The sequence below is a fragment of the Falco cherrug genome, chromosome Z (assembly GCF_023634085.1).
Source record: "Falco cherrug isolate bFalChe1 chromosome Z, bFalChe1.pri, whole genome shotgun sequence".
Taxonomy (NCBI): Eukaryota; Metazoa; Chordata; class Aves; order Falconiformes; family Falconidae; genus Falco; species Falco cherrug.
In genome coordinates, this window is record NC_073720.1 from 5,371,068 (window position 1) to 5,388,254 (window position 17,187).

The 17,187-nt window shown below is 46.4% G+C and overlaps 1 protein-coding gene across 6 annotated transcripts in view; it reads right to left on the bottom strand.

Moving 5' to 3' along the window:
* Nucleotides 1-17,187, bottom strand: part of SETBP1 (SET binding protein 1) — a 262,812-nt gene that overhangs the window by 232,492 nt on the left and 13,133 nt on the right. For all 6 annotated transcript variants that reach the window (XM_055698787.1, XM_055698786.1, XM_055698785.1 and 3 more), the window contains exon 2: nt 12,665-13,325. In XM_055698787.1, coding sequence (XP_055554762.1) covers nt 12,665-13,156 — 492 coding nt within the window. In that variant the 5' untranslated portion in view covers nt 13,157-13,325. The remainder of the gene's footprint in view (nt 1-12,664; nt 13,326-17,187) is intronic.

Genomic DNA, 17,187 nt, shown 5'->3' on the forward strand with positions numbered 1-17,187 from the left:
TGCAATGTTGACACTTAAGGCAAAGTTAGTGCACATAAAGTAGAAAGTCTTGACTCCAAAGGCAATGTGTTAGCACATACAAAGCAGAAGTGAAATTCATTAGCTGCAAAAACCAGCAACTCTCCTATGTTTCACTTTGGCCTGGCTAAGTGGAGCAAAGACAAAGCAAGCACCCAGCAGCAACACCCAGAAGCGAATGCAGCCTTCAGCCTGCGCTCCGCTATTAGTCCTTCACTACTAAATACAGAGCTGGGATGCAGGGAGCTCGGTGAAGGGCAGAAACTCTTTCTACTTTGGGGTTTTGGGGGATTTGTTTGTTTTAAAGGATTCATATCTCTTCTGACAAACTTAAGAAACAAAACTGAAATGCTTAAACCCACACTTCTTTGCTGTGCTTTGTTCCCTTTGCTATTAAGATATTTTTATGTGCCAGGAGCACACCTTTACCAGCCCTGACCAAGTTTTTTGTTTTGCCCCTTTTTAGGAAAAAAACAAAAAATAGCTGAGGCCTAAATTACTTGAACAAACAAAAGAGTTTTCCCTCCCTCTCTCCCTCACTGCCAACCCCACCAGTGCTGGATCTGCCCCACCTCCTCCTCTGGCACACAAATGGCCTCACACCAGACGGGATGGAGGGAGGGCTCCCAATTACACCTCTTTATTAACAAGGGGCCACCACAGGAAAGGGATTGGACTGGAATGGGGGACAGAGAGTGGCTGCCAGCTCCTTCCTGCCACCCAGAAGGAGGAGCAGAGATCACGGGTAATTGGCTAGGAAGGGGCCCTCATGTGAGAACTTTGGGCCACCTGCCGTCCCACCCTTTGCCATGGGATGCCATGGTGGGCAGGCATTGCTGGTCTCCCCCACACACACATCTGGGAAAGGGTGGCTGGGACGACCCACTGGGATCCCAGTTGTTTCCTGCACACCATGGATCGGGAGAGCTGGGTGATGGTGGGAGCCTAATGAATGCACCAAGCCATCGGTGTGGCACCCAGGGATCCTTGCTGCAGCTGGAGCAGTGGAAGGTGGGATGTCTTCTCCAGCGGCCCTGGGTGAGATACCTCTGTCTGCCTCAATTTTCTGCTTGTAAACTGAGGAGGACCTTCGGAAAGTGGTGAAAACCTGTGCTTTTTGGTAGCATTCAGACAGGATAGTTACAGGGCACTATCTTCAATTTTCTGTAAGTATCATCCATCATTTAAATGCTTTCTCCCTATCTCTGATTCATTTTCTTGTTCCACTAGGAAAGACGGGTGGGTATTTTTTGAGAAAAAGCTGTGATCAAAATGAAAACTCTCCTTCTCTCCTGTTTCAACCTTAGGCCACCCTTTGCATTCACCCTTCAATGCTGAGGCATCATACTTGATGATAAACTCTCCAAGTCCCTCAGGCCTTTGGTTTACCCATCAGACCCCTCTCCAGCACTGCCTCCGTGGTCGTCTCCATCTGGCAAAGCCCAAATCCTCCTTTCTCCTTACCTCACTGTTTAAATTCCTCTCCCACTGGGCTGCCGGCTTTTCCTCAGGAACAAAGCACAGCCCCTGTGAGCAAACACTACTACCCATCTGTGTCCAGTGGCCATGACAAAAACAGCTCCCTTTACTCCCAAAGTCCCCCATAATTTTTTCCACAGACCTCATAATACACTTGATGTCCTTCCTGCCTCCTTCCCCACTCTCAAAACCTGGATTGGGTCGCTTTGTCCAATCTTTGGGTTTATTTATTCACAGACCTTTTTCTACCTGTGCTCCTTGTCGAGTCTGCTTGGGTTCAACCTCTATCTGTGTTTTCACACAAGCGACCAGACTACAGGCAGGCAGTGAAGATGGAGGCAAGCAAAGGGGTCTATAAGGAAAGCATAAAGCATTTTGACTTTTTCTAACTGGGGATTAACACATGGGTTTTAAACAAGGGGACTCCCTTCCCAGCTGACAGCAGCAGCTGCGGCTTCTGACTTGCTTGCAGAGTGGCAGGGAATCGAATCAAAGAGAAAAGAAGAAAGAGGACAACCCTTCCTTGGGGAGTAGGAAACACAATATGAGGTATTCTAAAAGCCCTGCAAATACTGGCTTGGTTTTAGGTCAGGCTTTCCTTCCCCCTTCTGTCCAATGTCTCCCCCCCTCCTCTTGCAACAAAAGGAAATTGGTATTTTTCAAAATTCTTCTGAAAGCCAACCCGGCAGATGGTTCTTTCCATGCCGGGGAGGGAACAAAAAGAAAAACCTGCCAGGATACACATCACTGAGATGTGACAAAGATGGGCATGGTGGCTGGCCTCTGACCCAGGGGTTTCATGTAGGCCTATTAAGCCATGTGGCCAAGATAGACTGAGTTGTCTTATATCTCTGCCACACAGCTGCTGTACCCCACAGGCTAAGTTTTATTAGCTTAAGTCAGGCCAGATAGACTGAAAAGAGACAGTGTTTCTCTACTTCCATCCCTTAGGACAATCCCCCATCCCAGCATCTTAGCAGGTAGAAGTGAAGTTCAGCAGCCAAATTCACAATGTAATAGTAAAAAGGCTTATTTAGACAGTAATTCACAACTGTCCTACTTTAACAAAGTCTGACATACACATCAGTAGTACAAACTCCTGCAGATGTAAAAGCCAAGGATAAGTCAGTGTCAGTCCTTCTATCTCACTCCAGTGATTCAGGTTAAGCATCTGGCTGTCCATCACAAGCTGCCTTCCTTCTTCCCTAAAATATCATCTTCCTTCTAGGCGATATCAACAGCCACATTCCCACTCTTTGAGGGTGCCCCAAGCAGACCCAAGGGCTCCACGTCCCAAGCACCCAAGCTGTCCCAAGGATGCAGCATGACTTGATTGTACACCACATCTGCCAGCTAAAGCATAGGGAGCAGCAAAGGCTGTGCTGCCCTTCTGCAGAGCTGCCCCGTGCTTCACAAATTCCCATGAAGCACGTTGGCAGACACTGTCCCCAAGTGACTAATAGCAGCTCCTACCCACGCCCAGAGTCAGTGACCTAAGGACAGATCAATCCCTCCCCATCACACCCTTCACAGTGCCTCTTGCGATGGCTGTGCGGTAGGCACAGAAGGAAACAGGCTTCCCCGCCACACACACCCCACCCCTTCAGATCAGGAATATAATTACAAGTAATGCAATGGAAATAAAACAAGAGAAAGAAAAGGCTCGGGGAAATTTGTCCTAATGGTTACATAAATTATGGAAGAAAAGTAGCCCATGAAAAGCAAGAGGCTGTCTTTGGGAACAGCACTCAGCTGAGTGCTAGTGAATGGAACTTTAGAAAACAGGCAAGGCAATTAATTATTCCCACTTAACATGCACATACAAAGTAAAACACATCCTCAAGCTAGTGCCATCCATTCCCAGTGGAAGATGCAAAAAAAACAAGTACTCAAATTCCCCACTAATCCAGATTAGGCAGGATACTGAGGTAGGGACTGTCCCTGCACCTGAAAGGACTTTGGTGGGAGGCAGAAATGAAGGCTGATCAAGCCTCTTTTAGTGCTGCTGCTCCTCAGTGGGAAAATACCTACCTCAGGTCTTTTTTTCTTAAACTTAAGGGTGAGCTTTCACCAAATTATCCACCTGGGAATACAACAGGTAAAATTTAGGTGAAGCTACCCAGGCCAGCATGATATTTGGGCATATACTGGGGCACAGGGGAGACTACCGGGGGAAAAAAAACATGTTCCATTTAGAAATTACAGTGCAGGCTTTACCTCAAGTGTATGAGGAAACTGTATCCTCCTGGGAAATGCTTGCCAAGCACCTTACAGAAGTGACTTTTCACAGAACCAGGTGAGGAACCAGTGACATTGTCGCACTGTGAAGCAAGGGTGTGATCAGTACTGACACATCTGAGGGTCCACTGCTCAACCCTCTCCTCCTCAGACAAAGCCATCAGCCAGAAGAGTGGGGCCATGGCCTCTGGCTCATTTGCTGGTGCCACCACATTCCTCCCAAGAGCATTGGGCAAGGCAAAATTATCCACAAATCCCCTCAGGGCTGATTCTCATCTTTCAGCCATGGGGATGGAGAGCAGCTCACACGAAGCTACAGCTACACTGCAAAGTGCTGAAATTCCTCAATGAACCACCCAGGTTTATAGTTGTGGAGTTGTTGTAACACTGATGTCAATAAAAGATAGCATCTCTCTCTACAAACCTTGCCACCCAGGTGAGACTGAGAGCCATGAGAAACTGATGAGAAGATAATGAGTCCTCCAGTAAATATTGCTCATTTGACTCTTACCACAGTTTAGAGTTTACAGACCAGAAAGGACTATTAAGGGCATCTAGACTGACATTGCATGCTGGCCCCAAATCTCCACCCACCTCATTTCTGCATCAATCTTTAACTCTTCTTTGAGATAAATTTTATTTTTAAGTTAACAGTGAAGATGCAAAGAGTTAATAGTTTTGAAACAACTTCACCAATTTCAATGACAAGCAGAAAAGGCTTCCAGAAGAGCTGTGCACCCAAGGCTTGAAGATCAAGCCACCACCTGGGAGACTCAGTTGTGTCATGGTTAAGCAACCACAGCTCAGTGAAAAAGGCCCAAGTATTACCCTGGCCGGTAACAGGTTCCTTGAGTGAGTCACTTAATCTCATTACTCTGTTTCATACAGCGTACTAAGAGAAAAGATGGTTTCGTTTCTCCTCCTTTTATTTCTACAGAGCTTGTGAGCTTCTTACAGAAGGAAAGGCTTACCTGATGCCTTCATACAGGATCTGCCAACAGTAGACATCAATGTGCAATAACATGAGGCACCGTCTTAAAATGAGCCTGGTAGACACACTTAGCTCTGCAAACACAGCTGCCGTTGTCTGTCCATCATGAATGACCATGCCCTTACCTTCAGCAATGTTATCTTACACATTGGCCACAGTCTAAGCCACATCTTAAACATGCAACCTCATTTCTGTAGTAAGACACCTTAGCCCTTCCACCATTCCACTGTCCCTTTCAGTGCTAGTCCACAGCTCCAGGAAAAAAAAAAAAAAAAAAAAAAAAAAAAAAGAGAGAGAAGATAATAAGGTGGTTTGCTTGATACCGCCCAGGAAAAGTCGAGTTATTTCCACACTGACCATCCTACTTGGAGCAGTGTCCTGCTACTTGTGCATGCACCATGGCTTGAGAATCCCTCTCCTGATATCAATCACCTGCCGCTCGGAGTGCAAATATAATCCTGATGTAGAAAGAGCATTTCACATTCCGAAATGAAGCCAACAGCCACTGGTCTAATTCACATTATAGGTCATGGCAAGCAATGGAAAATAACATTCTTATGAAAACTAAGCTAACTGGACTCGTCCTCAAGGGTCACGTATCAAATAGAATCATATTAAGGTTCAAAAGCTGGAAAAGTCTCAGCGTTAAAAAAAGAAAAGAAAACAATGCATGTTTATTCTGGATATTTTTAGACAGGTTTCCTAAGGAAACAAGGCTAATGTGATCACGCTGTGTTTGTGTGTATGTGAATGTGCACACAAACCCCTTGCATGCTTGCGTGATCCTCTCCTCAATGTTTTTGCAGTATTTTGATGAATTTTCATCAAATTTGATATGAGAACAGAAATCTTTGAGATACAATATTCAAAGAAGTTTTGTTCAAATTGTTTGCTGGCCAGAAGAAGGAATTTCTGAGGGGTTCCCAAAGAGGGCTTGGCCAGCAAGTTCACTCACCATTAGACACTAGAGAAGATACATAAGAGGAAAGTGGTCAGAAACCAACTTCCACAAGTTTCAGTGTTCTTAGAAAAAGAAAGGTGAAGCCCTTCTTTCCATTCAAATGAGCTCAAGATGAGTCCATCATGCAGCCCCACTGGCTATGCAGGAGAATGTAGGCAGTGGGAAGCCCACTTGGGAATGAAACGTGAAAAATTAGACCTGACCTAAGGGGGCTAGCTGGGTATGCGTGTGTGTGTGAAAAAGGAATTGAAGATGAAAAAGCTGGAGGTGAATCAGAACATATCTGTGGTCAGGCATGCCTGGAAGGAGAGAACAGGGAGTGCTGCATGCAAAAGTTGATGCTGGAGGAATGTGAGCATGTGCATGAAGTACTGACACCCCTGTGCATCCCAAAACCTCTGCAAATGAAGATACAGCTGGTACAGAGGTTTGCAGCTCGGGGTGCACATGCCAGCACATCATGTCTCCAACCTGGAGGCCACAGTGCTTTTGAAACACGAGCGTGCACTGACTTGGCCAAGCTTTTATGAGGCTGCCAGGGGCAGCACCCATCCCCTCCCAGGGTTCAGTGGTGGGGACTTCAGGACCTCCAGCTGGACCCCCCAGCTTCCCTGCACTGGTCCCAGTTGCTTCCCTGCAGTGTCTTCTCAGCCCCAAACCAGCACTGGGGACATTTTGTCATGGTTTAAAAAGAAAGACATAGCATAAGCAAACAAGGAAATGTCACAGAGGGCCATCGAAACTTGGCCGTGGGAGTGACTGCTGCAAAACAAAACCTGTCCTCGACACAGACTGCCTCCACAAGCCCTGGTCATATGGCAGCTAATCAAATACAGCAAGTCTTCCTCATTTGGCACTTGGCAATAAGCAATAAAAACCTGCTTAGATTTCCCCAGCCCAGCCCTTCACTGCCAGACATTTGCTTCTTTGAGGAATTCTTAACTACACGAAGAGGGGGGGAAAAAAAAAAAAAAAAAAAAAAAGGAAAAATATAGTCACTGCTCTTTGGGAGCAGACAGACAGTGAGGGATGGGCATCAGCTGGCTCAGGCAGAGCATCAAGCTGGAAAAGAAACTCTGCCTTATGCCTGTCACAAGTTATCCATGACACAATGCAAGGCAGACACTGCTCCAACAGGCTTTGGAGAAGGAGAAGGAAGGGTAAGAGCCAGGATCCAGCCCTCCCTGCTCTTCACAGCAAAGACTGAACCACCTTCAGGATGGACCAGCCTCCTTCAGGAGACTACATGGGGGCCCAAGAGGACTCAGCTCCCCATCTGGGCACCTCAGGTGCCTACAAGGACCATGATGAAGCTGGGCCTGAGTGGTTCTCAGCTCACAGCAAACTGGTTTCATCAGCTCTGAAGTTTTTACAAATAAATTCATTCCTGCTCTCTTTTTGGGGGAACCCAAGGTAGTTGTAGTGGGAGGGCACTAAACTGCTGTAGAAAGAAAAGCTAGACAAAAAGAAGCCTGGGATGAATATCAAAAAGACCTGAGCTTGTGTAGCTTTGCACCCAGTTTGTGTAGAGACTGTAAAAAAAAAAAAAAAAAAAAAAGGCCAGGAGCCTTGTGCCTGTCAGAGCAGCTCTGAATTGGTCTCTCTGCTGCTCAAAAAACAAGTTTCACCTTAAATATAACTAGGAGAAGATTTCCCCACTGTGCGAGTGCTTCACCACTCTGTCACAACCTGGGCAGAGGCTGAGATTACCCTGCTGGTGTGAGCTTCAGGTACCTGCCACCAGCATCATTTAGAGCAGCCTCGAGGCTTTGCTAAGCAATGGTGGGGACCAAACCAGCACAGAAACAGGTCCGGGCATAAAGGGCTGTGGAGGGGGCCTCATACTTTGAGGGGGAAAAAAGTAAAAGAAAAAGAAGCTGTAAATTAAAACCTGCCACCTCAAGCAAGTACCACCACAAATGAGCAAGTGCCACCTTCTTGCTAAGCCACACGCAGCACAGGGAGCAAACAGTTCTGTAAAGTCCCCAAGCCATGTTTGGGATTGCAAGAGGAAGAGCTGACTCAGAGGACATCTCACACGGGGATGCCCTTAGCAAAGAGGAAAAAGCATGCACTATGAGCAATTGGATGATCATGCACACAAATCACCGAGGAGAGGAGTCCGGCACAGCGGTAATCCAACAAGAGCTGCAGATGCACATGAGAACCTAGAGGGAAAGCGCAATGTGCAGTCAGCGATGCAAAGAAGGTGGAAGGAGGCGGGGGAAACGTTCATGATATTCTGGAAGAAGGAGGAGTACAAAGGGAAAAGCATGTGAATGAGGGACTACTTGAGGAAAGGAGAACCGCAGGAGAAAGTTGGGGAGGTGCAGGGGAAAGGAAGACTGAATTTCAAGGGAAAAAATGCTAGAACTGCTTCCTGCAGATAAACTGCAATACCTACAGGAACTCAAAGAAAAAAAAAAAAGTTGCAAGAAAATCCAAGGATAGAGTTTCCTCTGACTGCACACAAGGAAGCTTTACTTCCAATTGACTTGCTGCCACTTATCTCTCAGCAATAAAATGCATTCACCCATCCCAAGCTCTCAAAAAAACCCAGTGCAATAATAATTGCAAAAAAATGAGTTTACATCCCCTGAAGCAGGACGTTATGCATACGATGGAAGCTCCAAGGAAACTTTGTCAGGCTATGCTTGATGAAAGAAGGGGGCAGAAAATGAACTGTTTGCAGACACAAGAAAATAGAGCAGCAAAACCAGGGAGGGTTAAAAAAAAAAAAATAAAACAAAACCAGGGAAATACTGGTTCATCTGGGGCTTGTTAAATGCTAGATGACAAGCAGGGAATGCTGATGGATTACTTCATTGCATATGGTGCCACACTTTCAGTGCCCTTCCAGACTGACAGCATGTTTCCTTATCCAAAGGGAAAGGCACCTTTCTTTAGTGATGCTGAGGACACTGGACTTGAGCAACTCTGCCATAGGTGGGTGAACAGTGGCTGCAGGCCTAGCCAGTATGCCAGCAGGACATCCTTAGGGCTCCTGGCTTTTTTCTTCCCTCCCTCAGCAATCAGACTAAATGAAATGGAGCCATTTGTGGGTTTGGATGTGGAAAGGGTTCAGCCCACTCCATCCCCAGGTGCTGAAGGGTTGAAATAAGAGCAAACGCTTACAGAACATTTGTGTACTTTCCAATTGCCACAGAAGTGGCTGCATGGACAGCCCAAGCTGCGATTCACCTTCTGAGCAGCTCTGGGAAAGGGGTTAGGAAACTATCTTCACTCTTATTTTCAAGAAGGGGAAGCTGATGTGAAATTACTTGGCATGGTTACAACTTAAAAGAAACCCCAAAAGTTGTTGGGTTGCAGCCAAGCACACAAGCCGGCAGAGGTTCCCAGCACTGATGCTCTCTCACCCCCTGCCTCCCTCCCTGCTCCAGGGCATCAGCAACCGCACCCAGCAAGATCCTCTCCTGGATTGCCTTCCCTCCCATTCATCATCACATCATGTCCCTGGGGCAATTGCTTACATGGAAAAGCAACACAAGGAAAGTATTTTTTGTATGTTTACATCATTTAATATAGCATAGCAGCTGGATCAAAGGCAACAAACCCAGGTCTGGGCACATGAGCAGCGTGGCTTTCCGCAGAGCCCCCTCCTAATCACCACTGCTCCCTGGACCACAGCTTTAGAAATCAGGCACTAGCCCCTATTGCCTAATTAGCAGAGCCATGGAAGGCTTAGGAACAGGCATATCTTCTTGCTCCCTAAGTGGCTACTGAATAAATGCTATATCCCCAGTTCACAGCCCCTTTCTACATTGCTGGTATTACCAGTCCTTTGTGTACCCACATGCTGTTACTTAAATTGCTTCCATGTTTTCATTACTGGCCCTCTGTGCTGTGTGTATTGAAACTCCTGCAAGAATGCTGAAGTGGTATTTCAAAGCACTGGGGACTACTGGAGATATGGCTGAAATTATTATGCAACAAACATAAGTGATTTTACAAGTCCTGATAGAGTTTGCTCCTCCTCAAGAGGAAAAATAAATTCAGGTGCTACTCCGTGAGGGGCTCCCACCCACCAGAGACAGAAGCATGGCACTGCAGCTCGGTTTGTGCTGAGCTCTCCATCCTTACACACAGGTCTGTAGGGCCTGTATATACGCCCTGCATCTGTAAGCGAGGTGGTAAACTCAAAGAATTATGCTAGTCCCATGCACAAGCGAAATGGGTACATTGGGCTAAACTCTCCTGGCAAAAATCCACGAAGGACAGTGGAGTGATGCCAGCTGAAGAACAGCCTGGATGGTTTAAATGCATTGTTCCCTGCTGCTTCTGCTGGTAGCTGGCTTTTCTGGAGTTTGGGCCGATTAAAGCAACGGGCAATCAAACTCTGAAATATCAAAACCACCAGAATCATTTAAATGTGACAACCACATATTTTCTTTGTTTAACCACTACCCCAGCTCTCAATGTCTCTGCAAGTACATGCAAAAGGTACCTGCGTGCTCATCTTTCCCAGGGAAACCCACAGGTGCACCAGAGAACTTCAGCTCCTTTCAAGTTTCAACTTGCTGTTTCCTCCCATCTTCCCCCCCCCCCAAAAAAAAATCTCTTGAAGTGCCATGAGGCACATGCACCGGCCATGAAAGCAATCACGCTGCCAGCACTGGAACCCTTCTCCCACCAGTTTCCAACCTCCCTCTCCTGCAATGCCTTTCATCACGCATTGATAGGAGATGTTCACAGCCAGGGCCTGATCCTGCAACCCACAAGCTCAGAAGCAGTTACATGTAAAATCCCTTCAGCTGCAGGTTATTTACCATACTGGTGATGCAGACTGCAGGTCTCCAGGCATCAAACCCCTGGAGATCACAGCACTGGGGTCTTCCAGATCCCTGCTGGGGACTCCTCTGCCCCAGCCCTGGCTCAGCAGCTGCTGCACACAGCCGTTGGGTGTTATGCTAATGGATGTGCCGGTGCAGCAGCCCTCTCCCCATCTGCTCAGAGCATCCACCTGCTGGGTTGGTTTATTTTTTTGTTTTGTTTTAATGGCCAGATTAGGCCAGTGCTGTCCCAAAGCACTTGCAGCCTGTGCACAGGGTGTGAACACAGCACCAGCCAGCTCAGACCTTACAGAACAAGTGCAAGCTAGATGCAACCACATTTGGGCCATGTTCCACTTCCTTCAAACTCCTTATCTTTCTGCAATTAAAGTCTCACCCTGAGCATAACCACACTACACAAGGTGCCTTTTTTGTTGTTGTCAGGGTTATTTTATTTGCACCTAGCTTCCTTATAGTTAGCTTTATTTAACCTTTTTGGATGGCCACGTGAAGGAAAAAACATGCCTTCCATACCAGAGTGGGTGATAAATGCAAATGAAAGCTCCGATTTCTAAGCAGCCATATTCTCCACGGTCCATGCACAGCAGGCAGTGGTTTGCAATTCTTTTCTCCCTGCAGGGCCATGGAGAGGTTGCTTATGACAGACACCTTTGCTGTCACTGAGCATGGTCTCACACAACCACTAGTTCCCTTGAGACCTCTGCAAGCATTCAGGGAGGAAAGGGAAGTGGAAATAAGACATTGCTGGGTGCTAAGACAGCCCATCCCTCTCAAGAGGTGGGAAAAATCTCTTCTCAGTGTGTTATAGGGCCAAGCCTCTGCTGTGCCAAGAAGAGCTATTTTTTCATGCCTGTGGAGTATTCCATTTAGCACGATTCTAAGAAAAAAAAAACCAAAAAAACCCACAACACAACTTGATTTTTATTTGTTTTCTTTTTCCAAGTTCAGTTTCTACGAGATGTACTTTCAGAGTGAGCAGTGTTAATCACCCTGGGCTCTGTCTTTTGGCAATCAGCTTCCTCAAGGTTTCAAGTAGCCTTTTGAGCATCCATCAAGTGTATAAGGTATGGGAGAAGCAGGGACCTTCCACACAGTGAGGGATCCAAGCTGCATAGGCAGGAAAGCCAAGCCATGCCGTGAGCTCTAACCAGTGGGCACCTACATCCCAGATTGATTTGTCCAGGTTTGAGATACTCATGACTCATCAAATCTGAGTCCTTGTCTGAACTCATCATGACGCCCATGTATTACTAAAGAGACAGAAGTGGAATATTTGTACTGTGCTAAAGCCTTAACCCAACCAAAGCTCCTTTGTCCAATGCCTAGGAAAGGAAACGCCACTATACCCAAAATAACAGGACTAGTCACCAGGTGTCCCTCCCCTGACCAGTGCTGCTTAAAACATGCTAAATTTCTTTTAATACTAAGTATAGGGGACATTACTGAAAAAAAAAAAAAAATCAAGCCAACAACAAAAGGGTGCTCATGAAAACAGCTCATATAAAGAAAGGATTTTCTTTCTTTTCCCCTCCCTCTTCCACTCCATCACTAAATGAAAAAATAAAAAGATCAATTTTGACCGAAACTTAAAGTACCAAAAATTTCTCTCCAGAATGATATTTCAAGAAAATTATATGCATCTGAAAGAAAATGAGACTTATAATGGATGTATTTTCTGAAGCATAACTATAGAGTTGCTAGGCACAATCAAGAATAATGGAGCCCTTCTCCCGGTATACAGGAATGGATTCAATTGTTTGTTGTGCACATACCTGTACTTTGAAAATGTAGTGGAAAGCTTTAACTGCCAAAAGGCTCGAGTATTAGCGCTAAGACACAAAGCGGTTTAGAAGTGGGTTTCTTCATTTATCGCTCATGTAATGATTAATCTTAAAATCTCAATTACACACAAAAATAGAAGAGGCCTGGCAGAACTATTGAACCCTTCCGAACTGGTTCACCTGAAGGATAGTTCAGGACCATCCCCACAGCGTACATGGCAGTGCAGGATGGTACCACTCTGTACTAGCTCCACCACAGCCAAGCCAGGCTTTGCAAACTTTGCAAAGGTTACGCCTTGGGCATAAACTGTTTGTGCAGGTTTAATCCTACCCTCTCCCTCTGCTTTCAGGAGAAAAGAGAAATACAGGAAAGAACAGGACTTACCTTCTTTCTGGAGTGTGATCTGTCCTCCTCTTTAGCTGCTTTGCTATTTTTCCCAGCTCTGGAAATCTTCTGCTCCCCAGACTGCTTGATGGTGATTTTGATCTCAGGAGGGCAAATATAGTTCTCCAGGTTCTTTGGGGGCTTCTTAGCTCTCTTGGTGGTCTGGATCTTTAGTTTTAAACTCCCCTCTGTGAAGTTAGCCTCCTTGATGGAAAATTCCTGCTCCTCCAGGCCATCTCCTGCCACCCATTTCTCGCTGTCCGCGTTGGAAGTGGAATCCACATCTCTCCCAGAACCCAGCTCATCCTCTTCCTCAGGCTCCAGTCTCTCACCACTCACCGGGATCCCTTTCCCCGAGCCCGCCGCAGGCAGCATCGTCTCCCCAGTGCAGCTGGAGGCAGGTGGAGGTTTCGTGGAGGTGACAGCAGCTGGCAGAAAATCTGCCTCACCCCCCCTTTGCCGGGAACTGCCCAAAGTCTCCCTGGGCTCCATAGCAATACCACAGTGCCCTGGAGTTTTATCAGAGGGAAGGGGAGTGCGGGAGGGGATGAGGAGAGCAAGGGCAGGTACGATCCCAGGGAATGAATGGTAACTGTGAGCCAAATTCAACGTCCCAATTGCCCAGAGGCTGCAAGGAGCTCAGAAGAGACCAAATCTGCCACTGTCAGAAGAAAGAAGAAAAAAGGAAGTTAGCGCGCACACACATATCAAATGCAAGTGTAGAGATAGCTGAAACAGGGCACCCTTGGGCTTCCCCTCCAACATCTCAAGTCCCTTCCTTATAGGAAAGTGGGAACCAAGGCTGGCCAGTACTTCTGAGGGCTGGATGTGGGATTGCAAAGCAAGGAATGATAACCTCATGTATTGCTAAATTCATGAAAATGGATGTACAAACAAACAAAAAAACCCCATTGGCATATAAATGCCAACGCCTTCAACTCTGGACTTGGGAAATAAGCGAGGGGGCAACCAGCTCTCCATACTCATGAACCTCCTTGATACTTCAAAGTCCTCGCTGTCACAGGGGTTTTTAGAGGGAAAGAAAAAAATAGAGGCAGACACTTGCTTGCCTCAGGTTAAACAATAACCCAGCAATCAGAGCACAGAAAACATGGCGTCGCCCTGCGAGTCAGGCAGAGGAGTTTCAAACTCCTTATTTCCCCACTTCCCAGGTAGAAAAAGAGATGCCCTCAGCTGCCAGCTATTCAAAGGGAGGACATGACTGGATTATACTTCGGATTAATAGTTCATCACACACCGGGCCAGGCACACACTGTCTGCAGCCGAAGATGTTCCCTAGCATGCTGGAAATGCAGGAGGATTCACATGGGTCTTTTGCAGGACATATCAGGAACCCAAGTACTGAGGGCAATGGAGGAAGGCTAAATTCAGTACTTTCTAGAGTTTCTCATGCCCTTGGGTACCACTCATCTGTAGCAAAGGCTTGAATTGACTGAAGCAAAGCCTGTGCTCTCATCCTTTCGGATGTCAACTGTCTTTAAATTGCAGAGTGAACTCTTTGAGATGGAAGCACTTGTATTCAGGACATTACAAAGTCTTGGACAAAGTTAACAGGAAAAGCTGTGAATATTCAACTGAGGCAAAAGATGTATCACCCAATGACACAGAAAGGCTAAGACAAATGCCAAATATTTGTTAAAAAAAAAATGCACATAAGGCATTTTTAAAGGCATTGAGGTGCTTTCAAACACACTCCCTAAAATCCCCCATATAGCTACTGCACCCCACTCCCACCATGGCAAGTCAGTTTAGGCTACAAAATTAGCAGAAGGGCATCTCAGAGAGAAATGAAGATATTTTTCTGCTACTTTAGCAAAAACAGCTCCCTGGGAGGGGTCAGAGGAGTATCACATTTGGCATACAGAAAAGGAAACAAGAAGACACTGCCAGGAGTGGGTGCAGGGTTGCAGACCTACTCTTTCAGCAGTAGCTCCCTGCTAGATTAGCTCTGCTACCCTGCCAAAACCCACCCCTCAACCAACTGCAAGATCTGAGCACAGCCTGGGATTTCCCAAGTCATTCTTAGCAGCAATAAACCATAAAGGAGAAACAAAATTTCGCTACCTGTCACCAAACCGTAACAGCATTATCAGCATAACTACTCTAAAGCACAGTTCACCAAGAAAAATCACATCCTTGTACCACTGGCTTCTTTCTGCTTTTTAAAAATACCTTGCATGAGCTTAAAATTCAAAGAGAAGTAATAACAAGCACCTTTTATTAGTTATATAGCCACATTTCCACTGGAGTATGGCATGGGTCACTTGTCTGACCCTGACACATATGGCTACTAATGGAGAGTCCAAAGCATCCTAGAGCTTCATGAAATCATTTGGGTGACCTCCACTCAAGTCCCACCAGACACAAATTCAAATAAAGTTCCCATAAACAGCACAAGCTGACAGTCCAAGCAAGGAAAAGAGAAAAAAAAAAAAAAACATAAACAAACAAAACCCACCAAAAAAAAACCAGAGGAAGCACTCTCATGCAGTCTGAACTGCCATCTGGCCTAAGAGGTGGCTTCTAAGCAGCGTAGCTCATAGCAGATAGAGGTACACCATAAAAACATTAACACTTCAGTAGCACATCTTTTGGCAATAGGGAAGAGACACATTCCCCAGAGCTGCTGCCACTGGTCTCATTTAAGGTGATGCTGAAGAGCTAACAGACCCAAGGTCTCCTGCACCTCTGCCTTGATTCACCCTCTGGTCGGTGAGCCTCTCCATTCCACCACCTATACAACAAGGATCACACCCACCTCACTCAAACTCACTACCCAGTGGGTTAGTTAATGCCCTTACATAGTTTTGAACCCAAGTGTTTACCACGTGGTAGTCATTAATTACTAATGAAATTAGTACATTAAATCCACCCAGTTGCACGGGAGCTGCTCTGCCTAATTGACCAGCCTTGCACCTTGCCTCTCCTTTGAGCCTATGGAGGTGATGGGAGTCAGGGTTACCTTCCTCTTCCAACCGGTCCAATAAAAATAAAAAACGAGGGGCGGGGGGGGGGGGGAGGGGAGGAAAGCCCGTCCTGTTTGTCTGCCATTTCTCATCGTTAATCTCCTAGGAGAGGGACAAAATGTACACACGCTCCTGGGCTGCAACACAAACACAAGGTGGTAAAACCTCAGCGTTGCAGCATTCCAGGGAGTTACTGCTCTGGTATGCACGCATGTACAATGGGCACTCTGTGCTGGCCTCCGCCCACAGGCTTTTAACCTCTCTCGCTGCCGGTAAAAAAAGAGAAGGCTTCTGGCAGACACCAATCTAGCTCAGCAGGCTGAGTCTGCAGCCACCAAGGGCGCAGGGAAGGGACCGCAGCCACCAGCACAATGAACCAACCATTTGAGACCCTGTGTTGAATGGGATAAATGAACGAAAAAATAGTTGAATGAATAAAACTCATGGCTCTGAGCTGGGAAGGGTCTTTCAGGTTTTGAAGCATTGGGTAATGTTTTATGGAGGATGAATAAAAAGCCAGGTTTCTGCTCCAAAGGCTGATTGCTGGCCTTGGACCCAAGCTCTTGGGTCATGATGCTCAAACACTCATCCCCGCTTGGCTGTGTGCCTCCGGGTCAGTAGAAACAAGCAACAGATGAATAAAGTCATTGCATTACACCAGTGTCAGGTGAGTTCATGCCAAATCTACCTTAAAATCCCACTTACAACTATTGGCCTCCGGTTCTGCTGAGAGCCTGCAGATGGTGATATCACCAGACCCGCAGGTAGCAACAAACCCCCTTGCTGCTCAAACACCAGGCAGAATTAACTGGGTCATTGTTTTAGGTATCTCCTTACTCTCCTCCAGGGTTAATAGTTAAATGACTTGGGTGCAGGGACATTATACTTGTCTTTCTTGTTTGGGCAGGCTACCTGTGCTTTGACTAATTAGGAAACCTCACTTGAGGCTTCTGAACGTGTAACCTCTTCTGGAAACCTTCTGATCTCCCCTCTCCAGACAGCCAGGAGCAGAAGCGCTGGAGGGACAGTGATCAAGACTTTTTTTTTTTTTTTCCTGCAACAGCTTTTCTGCCTTAGCTGGCAAAGTGCATATCTGGAAATCTAGGGAGGAAACTAACTAATTTTCCAGGAGACCTCTAGCTCTGTTTTAAACCCGCAAGAGGTGGGGCCTGTCTAGACTTTGAAGCGCTCACCCAAACTGCCCTTCCAGGCCTCGGAAGCTCACCAGCATCAAGATCTGTTCAATAAGCCACTACAGAGGCGTTTTACCATCCAAATTAAGCTCCCAGAGGGAAGTGTTACCGCTAGTAAGCTTCCTGCAGTCAAGTTAAATTTGAGGAAGATAATTCACAGGTGAATGACAACAAATTTCACAGAAGTTGGCATTAGCTCTTAATTAGAGAGAGATTCACACTTCCTCTGATAAGTACTGAGAAATAATCAAATGCCTGTGTGCTCAGCCTTGCTATGGATGCTCCTGTGTTTCTTGAGCACCTCAAACACACTTCTGGAGGCAAAGGCCTGAAGGACAAGACC